This window comes from Neolamprologus multifasciatus, chromosome 23 (genome assembly GCF_963576455.1).
Source record: "Neolamprologus multifasciatus chromosome 23, fNeoMul1.2, whole genome shotgun sequence".
Taxonomy (NCBI): domain Eukaryota; kingdom Metazoa; phylum Chordata; class Actinopteri; order Cichliformes; family Cichlidae; genus Neolamprologus; species Neolamprologus multifasciatus.
The window spans coordinates 30758423-30775253 of NC_140460.1; the positions used below are offsets into that span (position 1 = coordinate 30758423).

General features: G+C 40.1%; 1 protein-coding gene across 2 annotated transcripts in view; it reads right to left on the reverse strand.

Moving 5' to 3' along the window:
- Window positions 1-3885: 3885 nt before the first annotated feature.
- LOC146491968 (ATP-binding cassette sub-family C member 4-like) overlaps window positions 3886-16831 on the reverse strand; it is a 41045-nt gene continuing 28099 nt past the window's right edge. For both annotated transcript variants that reach the window (XM_085150429.1, XM_085150430.1), the window contains 12 exons: window positions 16316-16395; window positions 15103-15253; window positions 14882-15001; window positions 14387-14497; window positions 13114-13214; window positions 12816-13007; window positions 12577-12732; window positions 11925-12014; window positions 9977-10149; window positions 9746-9851; window positions 9074-9208; window positions 3886-8983 (listed from right to left, as the gene is read on the reverse strand). In XM_085150429.1, the coding sequence (XP_085006555.1) occupies window positions 8966-8983; window positions 9074-9208; window positions 9746-9851; window positions 9977-10149; window positions 11925-12014; window positions 12577-12732; window positions 12816-13007; window positions 13114-13214; window positions 14387-14497; window positions 14882-15001; window positions 15103-15253; window positions 16316-16395 (1433 nt within the window). In that variant the 3' untranslated portion in view covers window positions 3886-8965. The remainder of the gene's footprint in view (window positions 8984-9073; window positions 9209-9745; window positions 9852-9976; window positions 10150-11924; window positions 12015-12576; window positions 12733-12815; window positions 13008-13113; window positions 13215-14386; window positions 14498-14881; window positions 15002-15102; window positions 15254-16315; window positions 16396-16831) is intronic.

Below are 16831 nucleotides of genomic sequence, written 5' to 3' on the forward strand. Positions count from 1 at the left end.
TCTTAACAAATTAGAATCGTAACGTTTCTTAAAACAAGATGATTTATATGGATGGAACCTATGGTTTAAGAAAGATGCATTTCCCTTAAATTATATTAAATTATTTTAATATTAGATTTGTAAAGCCTAAAGTTGTATGGCTCAAAACTGTTACAAAACTACAGCAGCAGATAAACAGCACACATAAGCTGTAGAAACAAAGAAAAGGAACGCCAGGTGATCCGTTTGTAAGGAATTCAGTCCCACAGTGCATGAATCTACAGGAATATCAGCATTATCTCCACTGAGGTAACATTACAGTATTTATTCTACACAAGTATTGAAAGAATAAAAAACAGGCTTCAGGCTGCTGCGTCCACGTCCTCAGGAGCAAGCGTTCCAATATCTGTCAGGACTGGACACCAGAAAAAGAAGACTCAATATCCATGAAAGGCTGGGTATTTAATTTGGGTTAAAATATCTTCAGCATGAAAAGGAAATGAAAATACAGACATGTTTACGTAACCCAGATGGAGACAGCGGAAACACACATCTTGCTTTACTCAAACACAACTACAGAAAGTTTCCTGGCAAAACTCAATGACTGGTTGTTGCTCTCTCTCCTTCTCTCTGGAATTGTTGCATGCAGCATGTAACATTAAATATAAAGCACAGCGGTTTGTCTCTTTGTCAGCATTAAACCATACCTCAGCCTTCAAACAGGGGAAAGTGGTAGAGTAAAAGACATTTTCAGTCACATTGCTGCACAGATCTTGATGAATTCAGTTCAGTTTTATGTATAACAGTCACCTCAAGCCACTTTATATTCTAAGGCAACGATCCTACAATAGTAGAGACATAACAGAAGGCACACTGTGAAGGAGAGCAAGAGATTTATAACTAATAATTAAAGGCAAAGTGGTATACCGATGTGATGAAGAAGATACACTCAGTGGATCGTGGGAAGCCCCCAGCAGCCTAGGCCTATTGCAGCATAACTAAGGGTGGGTTCAGGGTCACCTGATCAGCCCTAACTATATACTTTAGCAAAAAGGAAAGTTTTAAGCTGAAGGGTTCAAATCCCGCCATCACCTTCCTGGTCAAAAACTGATCTGATCTACGGTGATGTTCTTTCCATACGGATGTTCCAGACGCTTTTTTATAGTGTGAGAAAAACAGATAGTGAATAGTGAATTTAACACGTCAGCCTTTTACAAATATCTGTTCCCCGTCCTCAGTGTCAACATAGTAAACCAGGCATGGGACTGGTTAAGCAATAATTCAATTAGCTCAGCATAAAAATGGATTCAGAAGGCTGCGCTTGTGAGTTTGAGGTACAGCGTGTTCTTTTGTTATTAGTTTTTTATTATAATTGATTAATAATTTAAAAGAATCCTTGAACACAAATTTGCTCTTGCTATCAAGTCTAACAAGGACATCTAAGTATCTTTAACTGATTTCAGTATAACATCTGCAACATTGTTTCAACTTTTATTTTAGAACAATTTTTCACCGTGACTATATATCAACAAAACCCAGACAACTGATGGTTATTCACCATCAAAACATTTGCTGTGCAGTTTCTCATAATGTCATCATCTGTTTTATAAAGTGCTGATTTAATGTACATTGATTTTGACATTTCCAGGCTCAAGTGTTTCTGCTGTCACTATCCTAGCTGCAAAACACAAAAAATGGATGGGTCTGACTGTGCATACTGGGCCTACAGAGAGGAGGTTCAGCATCTGAAGGGATTGAGTGACAACAACAACCTACATCTGAACACAACCAAGACCAAGGAGATGGTAATCGACTTCAGGAGAACAAAGTGATCTGAGTACTCCACCCTCTACATTGATGGAGAAGAGGTAGAAAGAGTAGAAAGCTTTAAGTTCCTCAGGATCCACATCTTGGCCAACCTTACCGTGTCCACAAACATTTCCCACCAGGTAGAACAACCAAGGATGTACTTTCTTAGGAAGCCCAAATACCCCAAAGACTTAACTTCTACCGCTCCACTTATCTTATATTGGCTAACGAGTTGACAGAAAACTCATTGGGTAATGAGAGTGCAGTTTCATACTCCAGATAGTACGACTAGCAGACTTCATTGTTTTCATTGAATATAACCCTAAATAAATGAAAGGAAAAAAAACAAACAAAAAAAAATCAGCAGGTAGACATTTACAGATGTCAAGACAGAAAACTGTTTTCCTATTTTCTATAGGACAGTACGTCTGTGAAGGTTCTCAGTCATCCAGGTCATCGTAGTCAAAGGAGCTTGCAAAGAAAAGCGTCTGGACTTCTTTAAGTTGCTTGAAGACGTTTCACCTCTCATCCGAGAAGCTTCTTCAGTTCTAAGGTCAAATGGTGGAGAGTCCCAGATTTAAACCCAGTGGGAGTTTCCCCCCAAAGAGGGACAAAAGGACCCGCTGATGATCCTCTAATCACCTGAGCCAAGGTGTGAAAATGGGTGTGGGTCCCAATCAGCCAGGGTTTTGGGTGAGCTCATTCTGAAACCTGGCCCCACCTTATCGTGCGATTTCCTGAGGTCAGATGGCCCAGGATGTTAGTGGGCGTTTGAGTTCCCTCCCCAGACGCCTTAACGCCCACTCACATCCTGGGGGGGCACCTGCTTCAAGTTTGAGACAAGTTACTATCTTAAGTGGAGAGGTTTAAGCATCTCTTGTTCACGAATGACGGGAGAGTGGAGTGCGAGACTGACAGACGGACTGAGGTGGAAGCTGTACTGATCTGTTGTGGTAAAAAGGGAGCTGGTCAGGTTCCTGCCCTCACCTATGGTGAAAGGTGTGGGTAGTGACTGAAAAAATGATGCTGCGGATACAAGCAGTGGAAATTAGTTTCCTTTGAAGAGTGGCTAGACTTTCTCTCAGAGGGAGTCTGAGTAGCTGCTGCTTCTCTACATCGACAGGAGCCAGTTGACATGGTTTCAGGCATCTGATGCCTCATGGTAGCCTTTTGGCAAACCACAACAAAATTTGAATGGCACCACAGAGTCAAACATGGTGCCACATGAACTGAAGACCAAAAAAAAAAAAACCCAAAACAGATTTGTCCTTCCTTTGGAGAGCTGCAGATTTGGGGGTTCAGTCTAGATAGCGGAATAATTTTTCTGTTGACTGACTGATCAACAATTTGGACTTCAACTTTTCATACCTCGTATTTGTTACTATTCCCTTTTTTTTATTCACGTTTAGTAACATTTTCATTTTTTTTGTCACATTTAATGCACTCTTGGAAAGCAAAAACACAAAGTCACCCAGCCCCGCCCCCAGCCTTCAGTAGTTTTCCAATTCTATCTTTCCTCAACAACTGCAAGCTGAAATGTAAGCATTCCTGAATCACAGCTTCCACAGCACAGGGGGCTCTTGGCACACAGGCATCTCGCTGATGAAAATATGTATTTACAAAGACAGCAGTAGCTGTGCATGCCAGCTCAAATAAACAGTGTAGCAGTGCCAAGCTAAATGCAAACTGCAGTGCAAAACGTGTTAGTTTGTGTTGCTCTCATTTCAAGCCCTTTACAGTTAAGAGTCATAGTGATTTACAGCAGTGGTCAGGAAGTTACAGAATACTGAGGTCAGTGTTATCTTCCAACAGCAGTGGTTCCAAGATTTTTAATCTTATGACCCTTTAGTGCTGTCTACCAAATGTCTACTGAAAACCAGGGCTGGACTGGGACAAAAAATCGGCCCGGGCATTTTGACTAGAGACCGGCCCACCAAAAATGTGACGTCATTCAGGGGTAAAACCGCAAAGGATTCTGGGAACTTGTGGCAAGCGGTACTAGCGCATGCAGGCTTTCAATTGAACTCAGTTACACAGCGATAAAAAGAAACACAAAAAATGGCAAGAAACTGTTGTATTATTAACTGCAATAGCCGGTGTTGTGCCAAAAAGTGATTGTCTGCCAAAAACTGATTTCCGGTATTTGCCAAAAACTGATTGCTCGTATTTAAATTGCTATAAGTAACTTGTTGGGCTATAATATGTGAAACATATGTCAAATGCATCCCTCATGGATGACATAAAGTCAAATTGAGCTACAAACAACATTAGTGTAACAAGGTAGAAGCCGCAATCAGTCTTTGGCAGTGACTTTTATATAACCTTTATTTATGCCGTTAAAAAAAAGTCTAATTAACATTAAAAATGTCTTTTGTAAGAAGTAGTTGGACAGCAGAAATGGCTCAAATATTACAATAGTTCTGTAAAAATATTTAAAGTGGGGATAAAGGACCGGATTGGTTATAATGTAAGTACAATAACACAGAGTTGTAAAGATACTTGAAAAAACAGATAATTTTTTAATTCCATATATAGCCCCTTTGTAAACGCTGTTCACCGAAGTCTATTTACCAACATAGATATTACACATAAAAAATACACGCAAACATTGGAAATCACTTTTTGGCACAACACCTGTTGCATGACAGCCACGGGAAGCCGACGGGTAAAGAGATCGGTTGTTATCGGATTACGTCGTGGAAATTGTTTAAGCCATGTTTCCGAAGTAACAAAGAGCCGATGGATGGCCTATAAGATTGCTAAACAAGGGGGAGGGTGCATCCGACCTCCTCGGCTGTAATTGGTCCAGCCCAGAGTTGATCATGACCAATTGGCCAATCCAACACCTTTCATTATTTATACCCTTCCAAAAATAAAAAATAAAAAAATCGATCGGCCCATAAAAACAAAAAATTGCCAGCAGCCCACCGGGCAAATGCCCAGTATGCCCGATGGCCAGTCCAGCTATGCTGAAAACCATCTGTCATTCTGTGCATGTGGCCTTTAATTAATGATTTTCAGATTATTTTAATAGATATTTTGTTATCCCCAGAAAAGTGTTGACTTTAATTCAAAAGCCAAAGACAGTCTATGTTCTACACCTCACATTTTTTTAACAGTAACAAAAAAAAAATGGGTCAAGTTGAATTTTTGTGAAAAAAATGGTTGACACAATGACTTCAGCAAACTTTTCTCATTCAAACCTAACATTAGGTTCACAGTTTACAAAAGCACTGGTTAAGAAAAACATACCCAAAAACAAATTGATAGAAACAATACAAAACCACCCCATAAATTTCAATTTTCAAAACACTACACAGGAGTATTTGGAGCCACACATTTCCAGACAGCAGTCTTTTAATATTTAAGGTAAGGAATCAATGAGACACAAGTCTCACACAGTTAAAGTAATTTACAAAGAGTGTAAAACAAGGCAAGCAAAGCAAAAGAATAATTTCCCCACCAAAAAAATTAATAAAGCTTTAGCAGAGGAGACAGTGATGTATACGGTTGTAGCTAAATCATTACTACATTATGACATCTCTGCTGGGTGTGGTCAAAGATGCAACCAGACACATATTTGGCCACAGAAATAGCTAGCAGGCGTACATAACAAGATTGAAATGTTCTGTAGTTGATACACAGAAATGCAGAGAATTTTTCACCCCAGCACAGTCAGTGATTTGTGCACCAGAAGCTTTGCTAGAAAAATAATAATGAACAGCCACGATTACAAGTATTTGCAGAACTCTAGCAAACTGTTTCTTACACCATCACATTGTTCATAACCAAATTGCACAACGTTCATTATAGCTATGGATGCTATGGATGCATGAGCATCCAACCAATGAACAGCAATAAATCTAATCACATCAAATCTAGGCTTAAAGATAAGATAATGTCCAAAACAAAGTCAGGGTTCAAAAACATTTTTAAAGAAAAAAATAACCATCAGGTTTGGGAAACTGCAGGTATGTGCCAAGGTAACCAAACACTGTGTATGGATATGTTACATCTGTTTTTCTCACTGAATAATGGATAGGAGTTTTCATGTATGACTTATTTGGGTTCTTTTCATGTATAATTGTTAACAGAAATGTATTTTATTCCAATGATAATGTAGCTCGTTACTTTAGGAAAGCTCAGCATACTATAGAATGGAAGCTCTCTCTATTAGGAATACATCTAACAGAACAACAGAGTCCAGTTAAACTGAACTTGTGTGGTTTAAAACTGCTTTGTAACTTCTCTATACTGGTTAGGGTTAGGGGTTAGGGTTAGGTTTATTATGAAACAACACCTACTCAGGCAGGTGGCTCAGGAGTTAGAGCATGTCATCACTAGACAGGCAGTTCAATCCCTAAAAAAGTGCTTGTATGAATGTGTGTGTGAATGGTGTTTAAAGTACTTTGAGTAATCAAGTAAAAAAGCACTATATGAGAACCAGTTCATTTACCCATCTCCAGTCTTTCTGCTACACAAACTACCATCTAGCTTCAGCTCCTTAGTTAATGAAGAGTCACAAGAGGTTTGCTGTTAGAATTATGAACAGCATTAAAGGAGGAAAATTCACTGGTTACTTCAAAGGAGAGAATTCGTGTTAGAGCCAGTATCTAGATATAAATTTAGGCATTTACTCCCAGAATTTACATAGACTGTTGTAAGTATACCTAAACTCTTTCACCACAGCAGGGCCATCGTGGCTACTACATTATTACTGCTGCTAAATGGAAACCTGACACCAACATAGTGAACCTTGAACTATAGAGTAGCAGAAGACAACACTGTCAACTAAGCACAATAAAGAGTCAGTTGGAGTAGAGCCCCACCATCATCCCATTCTATAGTCAAGACTACTAAAAAGACATAAGCTCTGGATGATCCACCACACAGTCTGCTCCAGCCCCAGTTTTCAGCCCTGGACTCCTGGACATTTAAGATTCAGCTATTCTCTGGTTTGCATAGGCAGCAACCTGCCCAGTCAACCTTTCTGACCTGCTCCTTGTTCCCTCAATATCCCAACCCCTTTAAATTCTGAAATAAATATTAATCTTTCTATATAACTCTAGTTTCCTATCTGTTTGTGTTGTCAGCTAATCGTCTTAGCTATGGGTCATCAGATAGGAGAGTGGTTATTACAGTTTTTCTCCATTGGTTTGGCTCATTTCTTTAAACAGAAATTACATTCTCAAAACTCTAAGATCATTTGGCAAAACACTCTTACAGTTTAGCACAACACTATAGCTCACCTGCAAAAGCTCATATCTCTTCCAAAACTGTTCACTCAGGCTTCAATCTAAATCCCTTTCTCATTTAAACAGTCAGTGTCTCCGAAATGGCAAAGATCCTTCTCAATAGCTTTGGCTCACTTCTCGACACAGATCGGACATTCTCATCATTCTTGGTGCTTTTGTCAAAATAAACCTGGATGGTTGATCACAACAACATGGTCCACCTGCAAAAGCTCATATCTCCCCTAAAACAGTTCACTCATGTGTCAAAACTACATTTCTTTCTAATCTGAATAGTCAGTGCCCCCAAAATGCATCGTCCCTTTGGCATTGTGTGAGTACTGCCATACAAAATGTTTAGATGTTTTGTCACTATGGCAGAGGACCAACAATATACCACAGAAAAGAGTAGCCTCCAAGGTTTGACATCACAGATTGCACTCACACTACCAAGGAAATGATAACCATTTTTTATTCACACGCAAAGAAAGTTTCATACATATGTAAAAAGAAAATGTACATTACAGTAGTAAATTGTATGAACACAAAATCAAAAAACAAGGACTTATTCAGTGTTCACTGTACTCATTCTCCCGCTGCACAGTGACTGGAATACTTCTCTAAACTGTATAAATTATGTAATTCCATAGTTTACAGTAATTTGTTCAATATATTTCTTGTCATATTTAGTATCAAAACATTCCACTAGTCCTCTCCACCTGCTAGTATAGACCTACTACTGTAGGCAGATGCACACAAAATCTCTACAGTAAGTTATACATTTTTTGCCTCACGCATAGTGCCCTGTCCTATACAACATATAATTCCATCATAGATTACATAGAGTACATACCTGTTTTCCCTGCAAAAGGTTTGGATAATGGAGGAGACTGTAGAACGAGGCACATTAGGCTGCACTCGACGACCTGCCTCTGCCATTGTGAGGCCATGGTTTATGACATGGTCTATAATTGTGGCCCGAATTTCATTTGGGACAGCACAGCACCTATTCCACTCAGTCCTCCTCTTCTTCTTCTTCTTCCTCCTCTTCCTTAAGGAAGAACTTCCCCTTGTCCGTTTGCTTTGCCTTGTCTATCCATGTTCAGAGATCGGACTGGCTCTGGTCAAGCTCTATATATCTGTGTTTGGCAGCACACAATCATGGAAGACACCTGTGTGTGACACCTAGTTTCACCTGACTGTCAATGACTGTCATCAATTTATCAAATATTCAAAGAAATTCATATTTGGTATTCATGGTATTATGTTCTTGACCAATTTTGACAATTGAACAGACAGTTGTGCATGCGAGTACTTATACAATGAAATCATGCTGACATGTTTTGGAGGGAATGATCATTAGACTGAGAATCAACTAATCAGTTTAGATCTACAAGATCTATTCATTTGGAAAATGTGCTAAATGTGGGCTAACTGTATAACTGTAGGCTACTTGTACTTAATCATTTGCAAAGATGCACTGAGACAATTGAGACATGTACTAAGGCATTTGCCATTTGATAAAATGAATGAGAAATGCCATTCTGTTGTGAACATTTGCCAAGAGGTTTGGAGGTTTGTCCATGTTATTTTGAGAATGTAATTTCTGTTTCAAGAAATGAGCCAAACCAATGGAGAAAAACTGTAAAATATGTAACCAATAAGCACTGCAAGGCAACCAAGTGTAGCACAATTGTAGAGCTCAGCATTTCAAAAAAAGGGGTAAATATAACCCCTGGAAGGTTTGTGGTATAAATGATCCTTATCATTTGTAATGATCATTGTTGTGTTGTTGTGTTAAAAATACCAAGGGAGTCCAATTTAAACCACGGTGGTTCTACTGTTCTAGGATCTAAGTGTACAAGTTAGCAACGTCCTGTTTACAAAAGTGGTAGAAGGCTTCCAGTTCTTAGGCACAACAGTCACGCTTCATTGGCCACAGACTTTCAGGACCTCTGTGCTGCCTGGAGGGGAAAAACGTTATTTTAATTCTAATTAACTTAAAAACAGAGTCCAAAGTTCTCTTTCCACCCTATCCACTTTTTTCAGCTTACCTGTCTAGCTGACTCCAGTAGAGATGCTGACTCAGCCTGGCCCGTCTGTTGCACCATCCTGTAGAGAGCACCTTCTTTGTTTTGCAGCAGGGTAAAGGGGTGGTCGAACTCCTGGATGGTCCCACTCTCCAGCACCTTAAAAATAGACAAATGTCCTCTTCACCAATAACGGTAAACTTACAGTCCTTTAAAAGCTAGCATGTGAAAACTATATATAGACTGACACGCTACACCGCAGTAATAATGAACTCAAATTAGTTTGAAAATGGTGCTACATCTCAAAAACTGCTTTGGAAAATATATCTATAAATTGGGACAATCCTGATTGTAATCTTTACCAATATCAGTTATTTCATGGGCCCAGAACTTTAAATCCAGTCACTGTGACTGATTCGTCTGTTATCCAGACATGTAACAGTCCTCTTTTTAACTGACAACCTGCTAAGGATGAGCCAAACAAGAACCTGGCCAGTGCATGATCGCTTTCACGATCATTAGGCATGGGTACTGATTGACAAAATGCATTTCCCATCCCTATGAAAACTGATTAACACACTGTCAGACTGAAAATGGACAGCTAAAGTTCAAATTTAAAGATCCTCAAGGTGTTCCTGAGAGATAATATGATTATAAAACATGGTTGATTGAAATTAAATTGAAGAGATGACTCACAAGTATGCGGTCACTGTCTATAATGGTGTTGAGGCGATGCGCGATAGTGATCACTGTGCATTCTTCGAACTTGTCTCGTATGGTTTTCTGGATCAGCTCGTCTGTCCTGTACTCACAGCAACAACCAAAACACAGTAGAAACATATGGGAGAGGTGTGCTGAGAAAACTAGTGGATGTGTAATGACATTTCTGTGTATGCTTTATATGTGCTGAGAATGTGTTTGGAGGACCTCGGGTCCACGTTAGCTGTGGCTTCATCGATGATGAGGATGCGGTTCTTCCTCAGGATGGCTCTGGCTAGACACACCAGCTGCCTCTGACCCACACTGAAGTTGGAGCCCGACTCAGCCAAGACAGCCTCCAACTTTCCAGGGAGCTCCTCCACCACAGACTTCAGCTGTACCTTTGTTAATACGGAGCAACCATCAAGAGCTTTCTTTGGTTTATTCTTTAAAACAAGGTCCTTGATTAGAGTTTCTAAAAACAATCAAATGACATATACAGAGCATCCAGAAAGTATTGACAGTGCTTCACTTGCTTCACAGCCTTATTCCAAAATAGATTAATTTCATTTCTCATAAAGTGAAATAAAAACACTGGCAGCCGCAAGTGCTAAACCCCAGAATCCTAGCAGATGCACCTATGGTAAAAATCCTAGGTGTCTTCCTAGGAAACATGACCTCTGACCTTGATCTTGAGGTTCAGGTCACAGAGATTCAAATTTGTGGTTCAAACTATGATATGAATTTGAAAATCCTACGTCGCCTAGTTCTTGAATTTTTGCATTCGCAAACTTGGGTAAGACCGCAAGGTGATGACAACACTCCCTCAGGCTTTTACGGTTGAGCCATAAAAAGTTAGCTTGAAATTCTCGCAAATTTAGAAAGTAGAAAACAAAAATACAACATGTATTTTTCAATGTACATAAGTATTCACAACCTTTGCTCAATACTTTGTTGAACCTTTGGCAGCAATTAGAGCCTCAAGTCTTTTGAAGTATGATGCTACGACCTTGGCGCACATATTTTTGTGCATTCTTCTATGCAGAAACTCTCAAGCTCCATCATGTTGAATGGGGAATGTTGGTACACAGCCATGTTCACATTTCTCCTGTAGCTCAGTGGGGTGGCTCTGGTATCGGCCATATGATGAGTGGTGCCTGGTTTCCTCCAGACACGAATCTTGGCATTCAGGCCAGACAGTTCAATCTTTGTTTCATCAGACCATAGAATTTTGTTTATCATGATCTGGAGCTCAATTTTGAGTATCACGGCAAAGCCTGTGAATACTTACGTACCTTATATTTTCATTTTTTTATTTATTTATTTTTTATTTGTCTCCCTTAGAGATGGCGTGAGGAGTTCAGCCATCCAGGAGGGGCTCAGAGTAGAGCCACTGCTCCTCCACATCAAAAGGAGCCAGTTGAGGTGGTTCAGGCATCTGACAAGGATGCCTCCTGGGCACCTCCTGGGTGAGGTGTTCCGGGCATGTCCACCGGGAGGAGGCCCCAGGGCAGACCCAGGACACGCTGGAGAGATTATATCTCTTGGCAGGCCTGGAAATGCCTTGGTCTTTCCCCAGGTAACCTGGAAGAGATGGCTGGGGAGAGCGAGGTCTGGGCTTCTCTGCTTTGGCTGCTGCCCTGTGACCTGGCCCCAGATGGATGGATGTATGGATGTATGTATGGATATTTTTAATAAATTTGCATGAATTTCAAACTTTTTTTCACTTTCTTAATATGGGTGCAAGGGGTGAAAAGGAATTTAATGCAATTTAGAATTAATCTGAAAACCTGGAAGAAGTGAAGTGCTGTGAATAATTTGGTGCACTGCAATATTTACAATGCAATATGTATTATTAAAATAAAATCACTCAAAAGAAATCCAGCTTAAGTGCATATACTGTACCTACACAGTATACTTTCTGTCTAGCCAAAGAATTTATAACACAAAATGCCAGTTTGATCTTTAAAGACATAGTTAATTCATCCATATATTTTTCAAAGCATAGTTGAATCCCAGATATTTATTAGTACAAGGGTATATGTATATGATATATGTTATATGTATATAGATTAACAATAATTTAAGTAAATTTCTGAAACAAAGAGACCGGAGGGGAGGGCATGCTGTGAAACAATTGGAAGCTGTAACTAAAGTCCTGGATGTGATTACTAGCCTCTTCCAGAGCTTTCCACAGGTCTTCATCTCTATGCTGGTTAAAAGGGTCCAGGTTTGTCCTCACAGTGCCAGTAAACAGAACTGGGTCCTGGAAAACAAAGAAGAGAGAAGTGAGGCAGAATCAGATATACTTGATTTGAGCATAAATACAAGGTGTATTAATCAGTTTCATGCTACACATTTTACATATAAAAATACAAAGAATTTTTAATTTAATTTCATTTGCTTTCATTTTGTTTTTCTTGTTTTTAATTCCTCAGAAAATAAGACTTGAAGCCCCATTTTCTTTTACCACTGCTTGGCTTACAAACGAACAGATCCTTAGAGTCAAGGGTCACAGTGGAGTTTGTTTTATAACTTCAGCACTTTGCTGAACATGCTCTACATGCAGGTCCACACAAGTGTTACATTATAAAATCCTACCAACAGGTGATGGTAACACGATATGATACACAGCAGTGCATGGGCAGAAGCAAAGAAGAACGTGGGTACTAAACACAAGTGCAAAATTATGTAGGCCTACGATTTAAGGTCTCTCTCATCAGGCAGGTGTTCTGTGCAGCCGCAATACATTTTCCTCATAAATTCCAGCTATGAAATGAAATATCAAAAAACAGAATAGGCAAAAAAGGTGTCATCTGATGTTGTACCTGAGGAATGATGGACATCTTCTGGCGCAGGTCATGTAGGCCGATCTCAGAGGTCACAACACCGTCGATGTAGATCTTCCCCTGGGGCTCTGCCAGGCGGAACAGAGCCGAGACCAGAGAGCTTTTCCCCGCTCCTGTTCTACCCACAATACCGACCTGATCCAGACGAACACACAGAACATCAACAGCTGATCATCACCCAGACCCAACCACTATCTGTCTGCAAACAAATGTGTCACCTTCTCTTTGGCATGAAACGTGACACTAATCTCTTTGAGGACCGGCGGTCCGTCTGTGTTGTAGAAGAAGTTCACTCGATCAAAGGTTATCATTCCTTGGCTCAGCCAATCAGAGGGAGGATGCTGCTGAGTTTCCCAGGGCCCTTCATTTTTTAGCTCAGTGTACTCCACCACCCTCTCCACTGATGTCATCTGAAAAAAATCACGAGCTCCCTTCAGCAGGTCATAACAGCATGTCATGTGAATATCTGATAACAGAAGAAAAAAGCCTTAAATTTAAATGTCACTCTGTTTATACCATGTTCTCCACCTCGGCACTTTGTCTCACTGTCCACTGGAAGTTTCCCATCAGTGTCACAGCATAGGTAAGAACCAGGCCTACCTCTCCAGCCACCAGCCCTAATAAATTTAAGAAGGAAAAAAAAAAAGACTACGTGAGTTTGTTCTTCTAAACCTATTTAACAAAGTGTTGAATTGGCCAGTGTGCTGCCAGTTTAGCTTTTGTAGCTTTAGCTTGGACAAGTTTTTCAGTCAGTAACACATTGCCATCTTTATATAATTTTTAGTCAAATCGTTTTGTAACTGCAAAAGTACAAGATCATTGTGCAAAGAAAGTGACACTAGTAAGAGACATGAAAGCAAAAGACATATATTCACTGAGACGGTTCTACCCTCATAATATTAGGAGTGATCTTGAATCTTACTTGAGCTTTATAGCGAGACAAGTAAAGAAAAACACTTTTACCCAGTGGATCATTTTTTCTGTTTTATTTAAAGTACAAAAGAGAAACTAAAACTGCATGCAGATACCAGATCTCAAATTACATGCATCATTTGCAAGGTCTCCAATCATCAGGAGTCTAAGGAGCTTGCAAAGAAAAGCGTCTGGACTTCTTTAAATTTCCTTGAAGATGTTTCACCTCTCATCCAAGAAGCTTCTTCAATTCTAAGAGTAATTGCTGGAGAGTCCCAGATTTTAAGCCCTATCTGAGTGTTCACCCAAGAGGGACATGGACCCCCTATTGATCCTCTACCTAATCACACGAGCCAAGGTGTGAAAACGGGTGTGGGTCACAATCAACCAAGGTTTTGGGTGAACCCACTGTTAAGCCTAGCCCGACCCTAATCAGGAGCTTTAATTAACTAATTAATTTAAAAAAAGCAAAGCCAGTAACGTAACACCGTAAATAAGACAGGACTGAGACCTTGGTAAAAATCATGCGATGCCACACGATTGCTCTGAATCAAGATAGGAACAGAATTAATCAGTATGAGCTCACCCGAAACCCTGGCTGGTTGGGACCCACACCCAGTTTCACACCTTGGCTCAGACGATTAGAGGATCATCAGGGGGTCCTTTTGACCCTCTGTGGGGGGAAACTCCCACTAGGTTTATATCTGGGACTCTCCACCATTTGACCTTAGAACTGAAGAAGCTTCTCGGATGAAGGTGAAACGTCTTCAAGCAACTTAAAGAAGTCCAGACGCTTTTCTTTGCAAGCTCCTTTGACAATCAGTATTTGAGATTATTGATGGAGAGTCAAATGAATGGACTGTTCTTAATTCTTTACCATCTCTGAGTAATATCAAGCCAAATGCTGTGAGGGTAATAAATATGGAGCAAATGCTGTCGAGGCGTAGTGCAAACCAGCGGGAGGTCATCAGGAACAAAAACCAGGCCTCTGAAACAAAAGAGCAGAAAAAAACTTGATTTGAACTTGAGTCAACAATACTCCATCAGCATTTTACAGCTCAGGGGTACAAAACTGCAATGGCAGACTTATTTTTTGTATCTGGATTATTACAGGGCAAGTAATAGACCTGGTTTGTCGTTCAGTTTCTTATTTGTCTTCTTTTTGCTTCGTTGAGCAGATACGTCATACATTGAAACCCTGACTGCAGTGGCCTGGGTTCAAGTCTTCACCATTTTGCTGCATGTCTTTCAAAAACGCACCATAGTAAAGTTGTCTCACAGAATTTTTGGACTTAACACTGAAAACTAATCAGTCACTTTACAAATTCCAGTCAGCCTGGAAAGTGTAAACGTTTATTCTTAAAGAGTAAACCTGAGTGCAGGTCCTGATGGGCATCAAAGTCTTTCTTTAACTTCTCTTCTGATCTGGAAGCTCTGATTGTAGAAAGACCATTAAGGGAAGAGGACAGGTGTGAGAGAACTGGGCTCCGAGCTGTAGGAAGGGCAAAATGAAAAGACAAGAACTACTTTTGCCGGCCCTTTCAGATTATTTTTTCCCCCAAAACAAATTATATAAATAATAAATCAACATACTTGTTGACTCAAGGCGTTTGATATCACGTGAGGTACGAAGGTACAAGCTCCTCAAATACAGAAAGATTAACAGGAGAGGCACAACAGGGATGAGGATGAGAGGAATAACTGAGGCTGCCACCGCGATAACGCCAACATTCTGTAAAAATAACTTAAAAAAAAAAATCATATAATGAAAAATAATGAAAATACTGAAAGATCTTGTTAAGTCAAAATAAAGAAAACATGGACAAAAGTAATGATCGCTACACCTTCTAATCATTTAAGTAATAGTGGCAACAGTCAGTTCATGAAATTTCTTCCCTCCTAGATATTCCACATTCAGCTTTAAGTGGAGCCATTTAGCAACCACAGCCACTCAAGCATGAAGTGGCAGAGTTACAGAGTGGGGTCACTCTGCTGAGGCACATAGCGCGTTTAAAAAACTACCAGTGCTCAAAAAGCATACAAAAACTCTATGCTGGAAGTCCCAAAAACGTGATTATGTTCATCTGGACGTAGTGTTTTCAGTGGGAGAAACCTCCGGCAGAACCAGGCTCAGGGAGGGGCGGGGCCATCTGCCGTGACCGGTTGGGGTGAGAGAAGGAAGACATGATAAAGACATGCTGTGGAAGAGAGCCAGAGATACCTCCCCAACCTTATAAACAGCACATTTGCACAATGACTGAAACCAGCCCACTGAATGAACAATGGGCTGTGGGGTCAGTTCCTTGATTGTTAATATGCAAATTGCCATGACCATTGATCAACAATTACTGATCAAAGCCCACTGATCATTGATCAAGGGCATGGGTAAAATTCACAGAGAGTTGGGGTATGGCTGCAATCACAACATTGTAAGATGGTGAAAGATCTTAGGCCCCCTCCTCGATTCAGAGATGGTCTTTCCCTTTTCACGTAAATGGCCTCCTTGACTCCGCCCTCAAACCAGCGTTCCTCCCTATCCAGGATGTGTACATCCTCATAAGCTTCTGCAGTCAGTTGAGACTGAAGAAGTCACTTGGATGAGTGATGAAACGTTTCTCCCACAAAATGCTATGTCAAGATGAACAGAATCAATTTTTTGGGATTTCCTTACCTGGATGATTGAGCATGTATGCTGGAAGGTTCATAGCATGGGTTTCTGTGGACAAGCAGCTCCTGTAAATGTAACATGGTGTAGGTGGCACAGTATTTTTGTCTATATATGTATATAATTTATGGTAGTCTTTACTTGATAGAAGTCCACAAAGGTGATAGGTAGCACGGAGTCCATTTGGCTGACGTCTTTGGAAAACCTGTTGAGTATTCTTCCTACAATGCAGACACAGTTTTAATTAACAGGACTATGTTGTCAAAGGGCAGAATGTCAACTTGAAAATATTCTGTGTTCTAAGTGGATGTGAGGCCTGCAGTTCAGACTTTAGGAGTTTCTGGCTAATGTGTGTGATTGCTTATTGAAAATGGTTTAAAAATTATATTAAAAATTAAATTAAACACAAATCTGTGAGCAGAATGTGAGAAAGTGACAGCTTTAAAGTTATGTCCTAGATGTTTATGCATTGGGGATTGATACCTATGAATTTTCTAGTGAAACACTGCCCCAATTGGTGACAATTTTGATTTATTTTTGAATTAGAGTCTTACATTTTACACCTTTAAACAATGGACCATGGTTCAGGGGGTTGGGAAGCTCATCTTGTAACCGGAAGGTTGCCGGTTCGATCCGAAGCTCTGTTTGTCTCGGTCG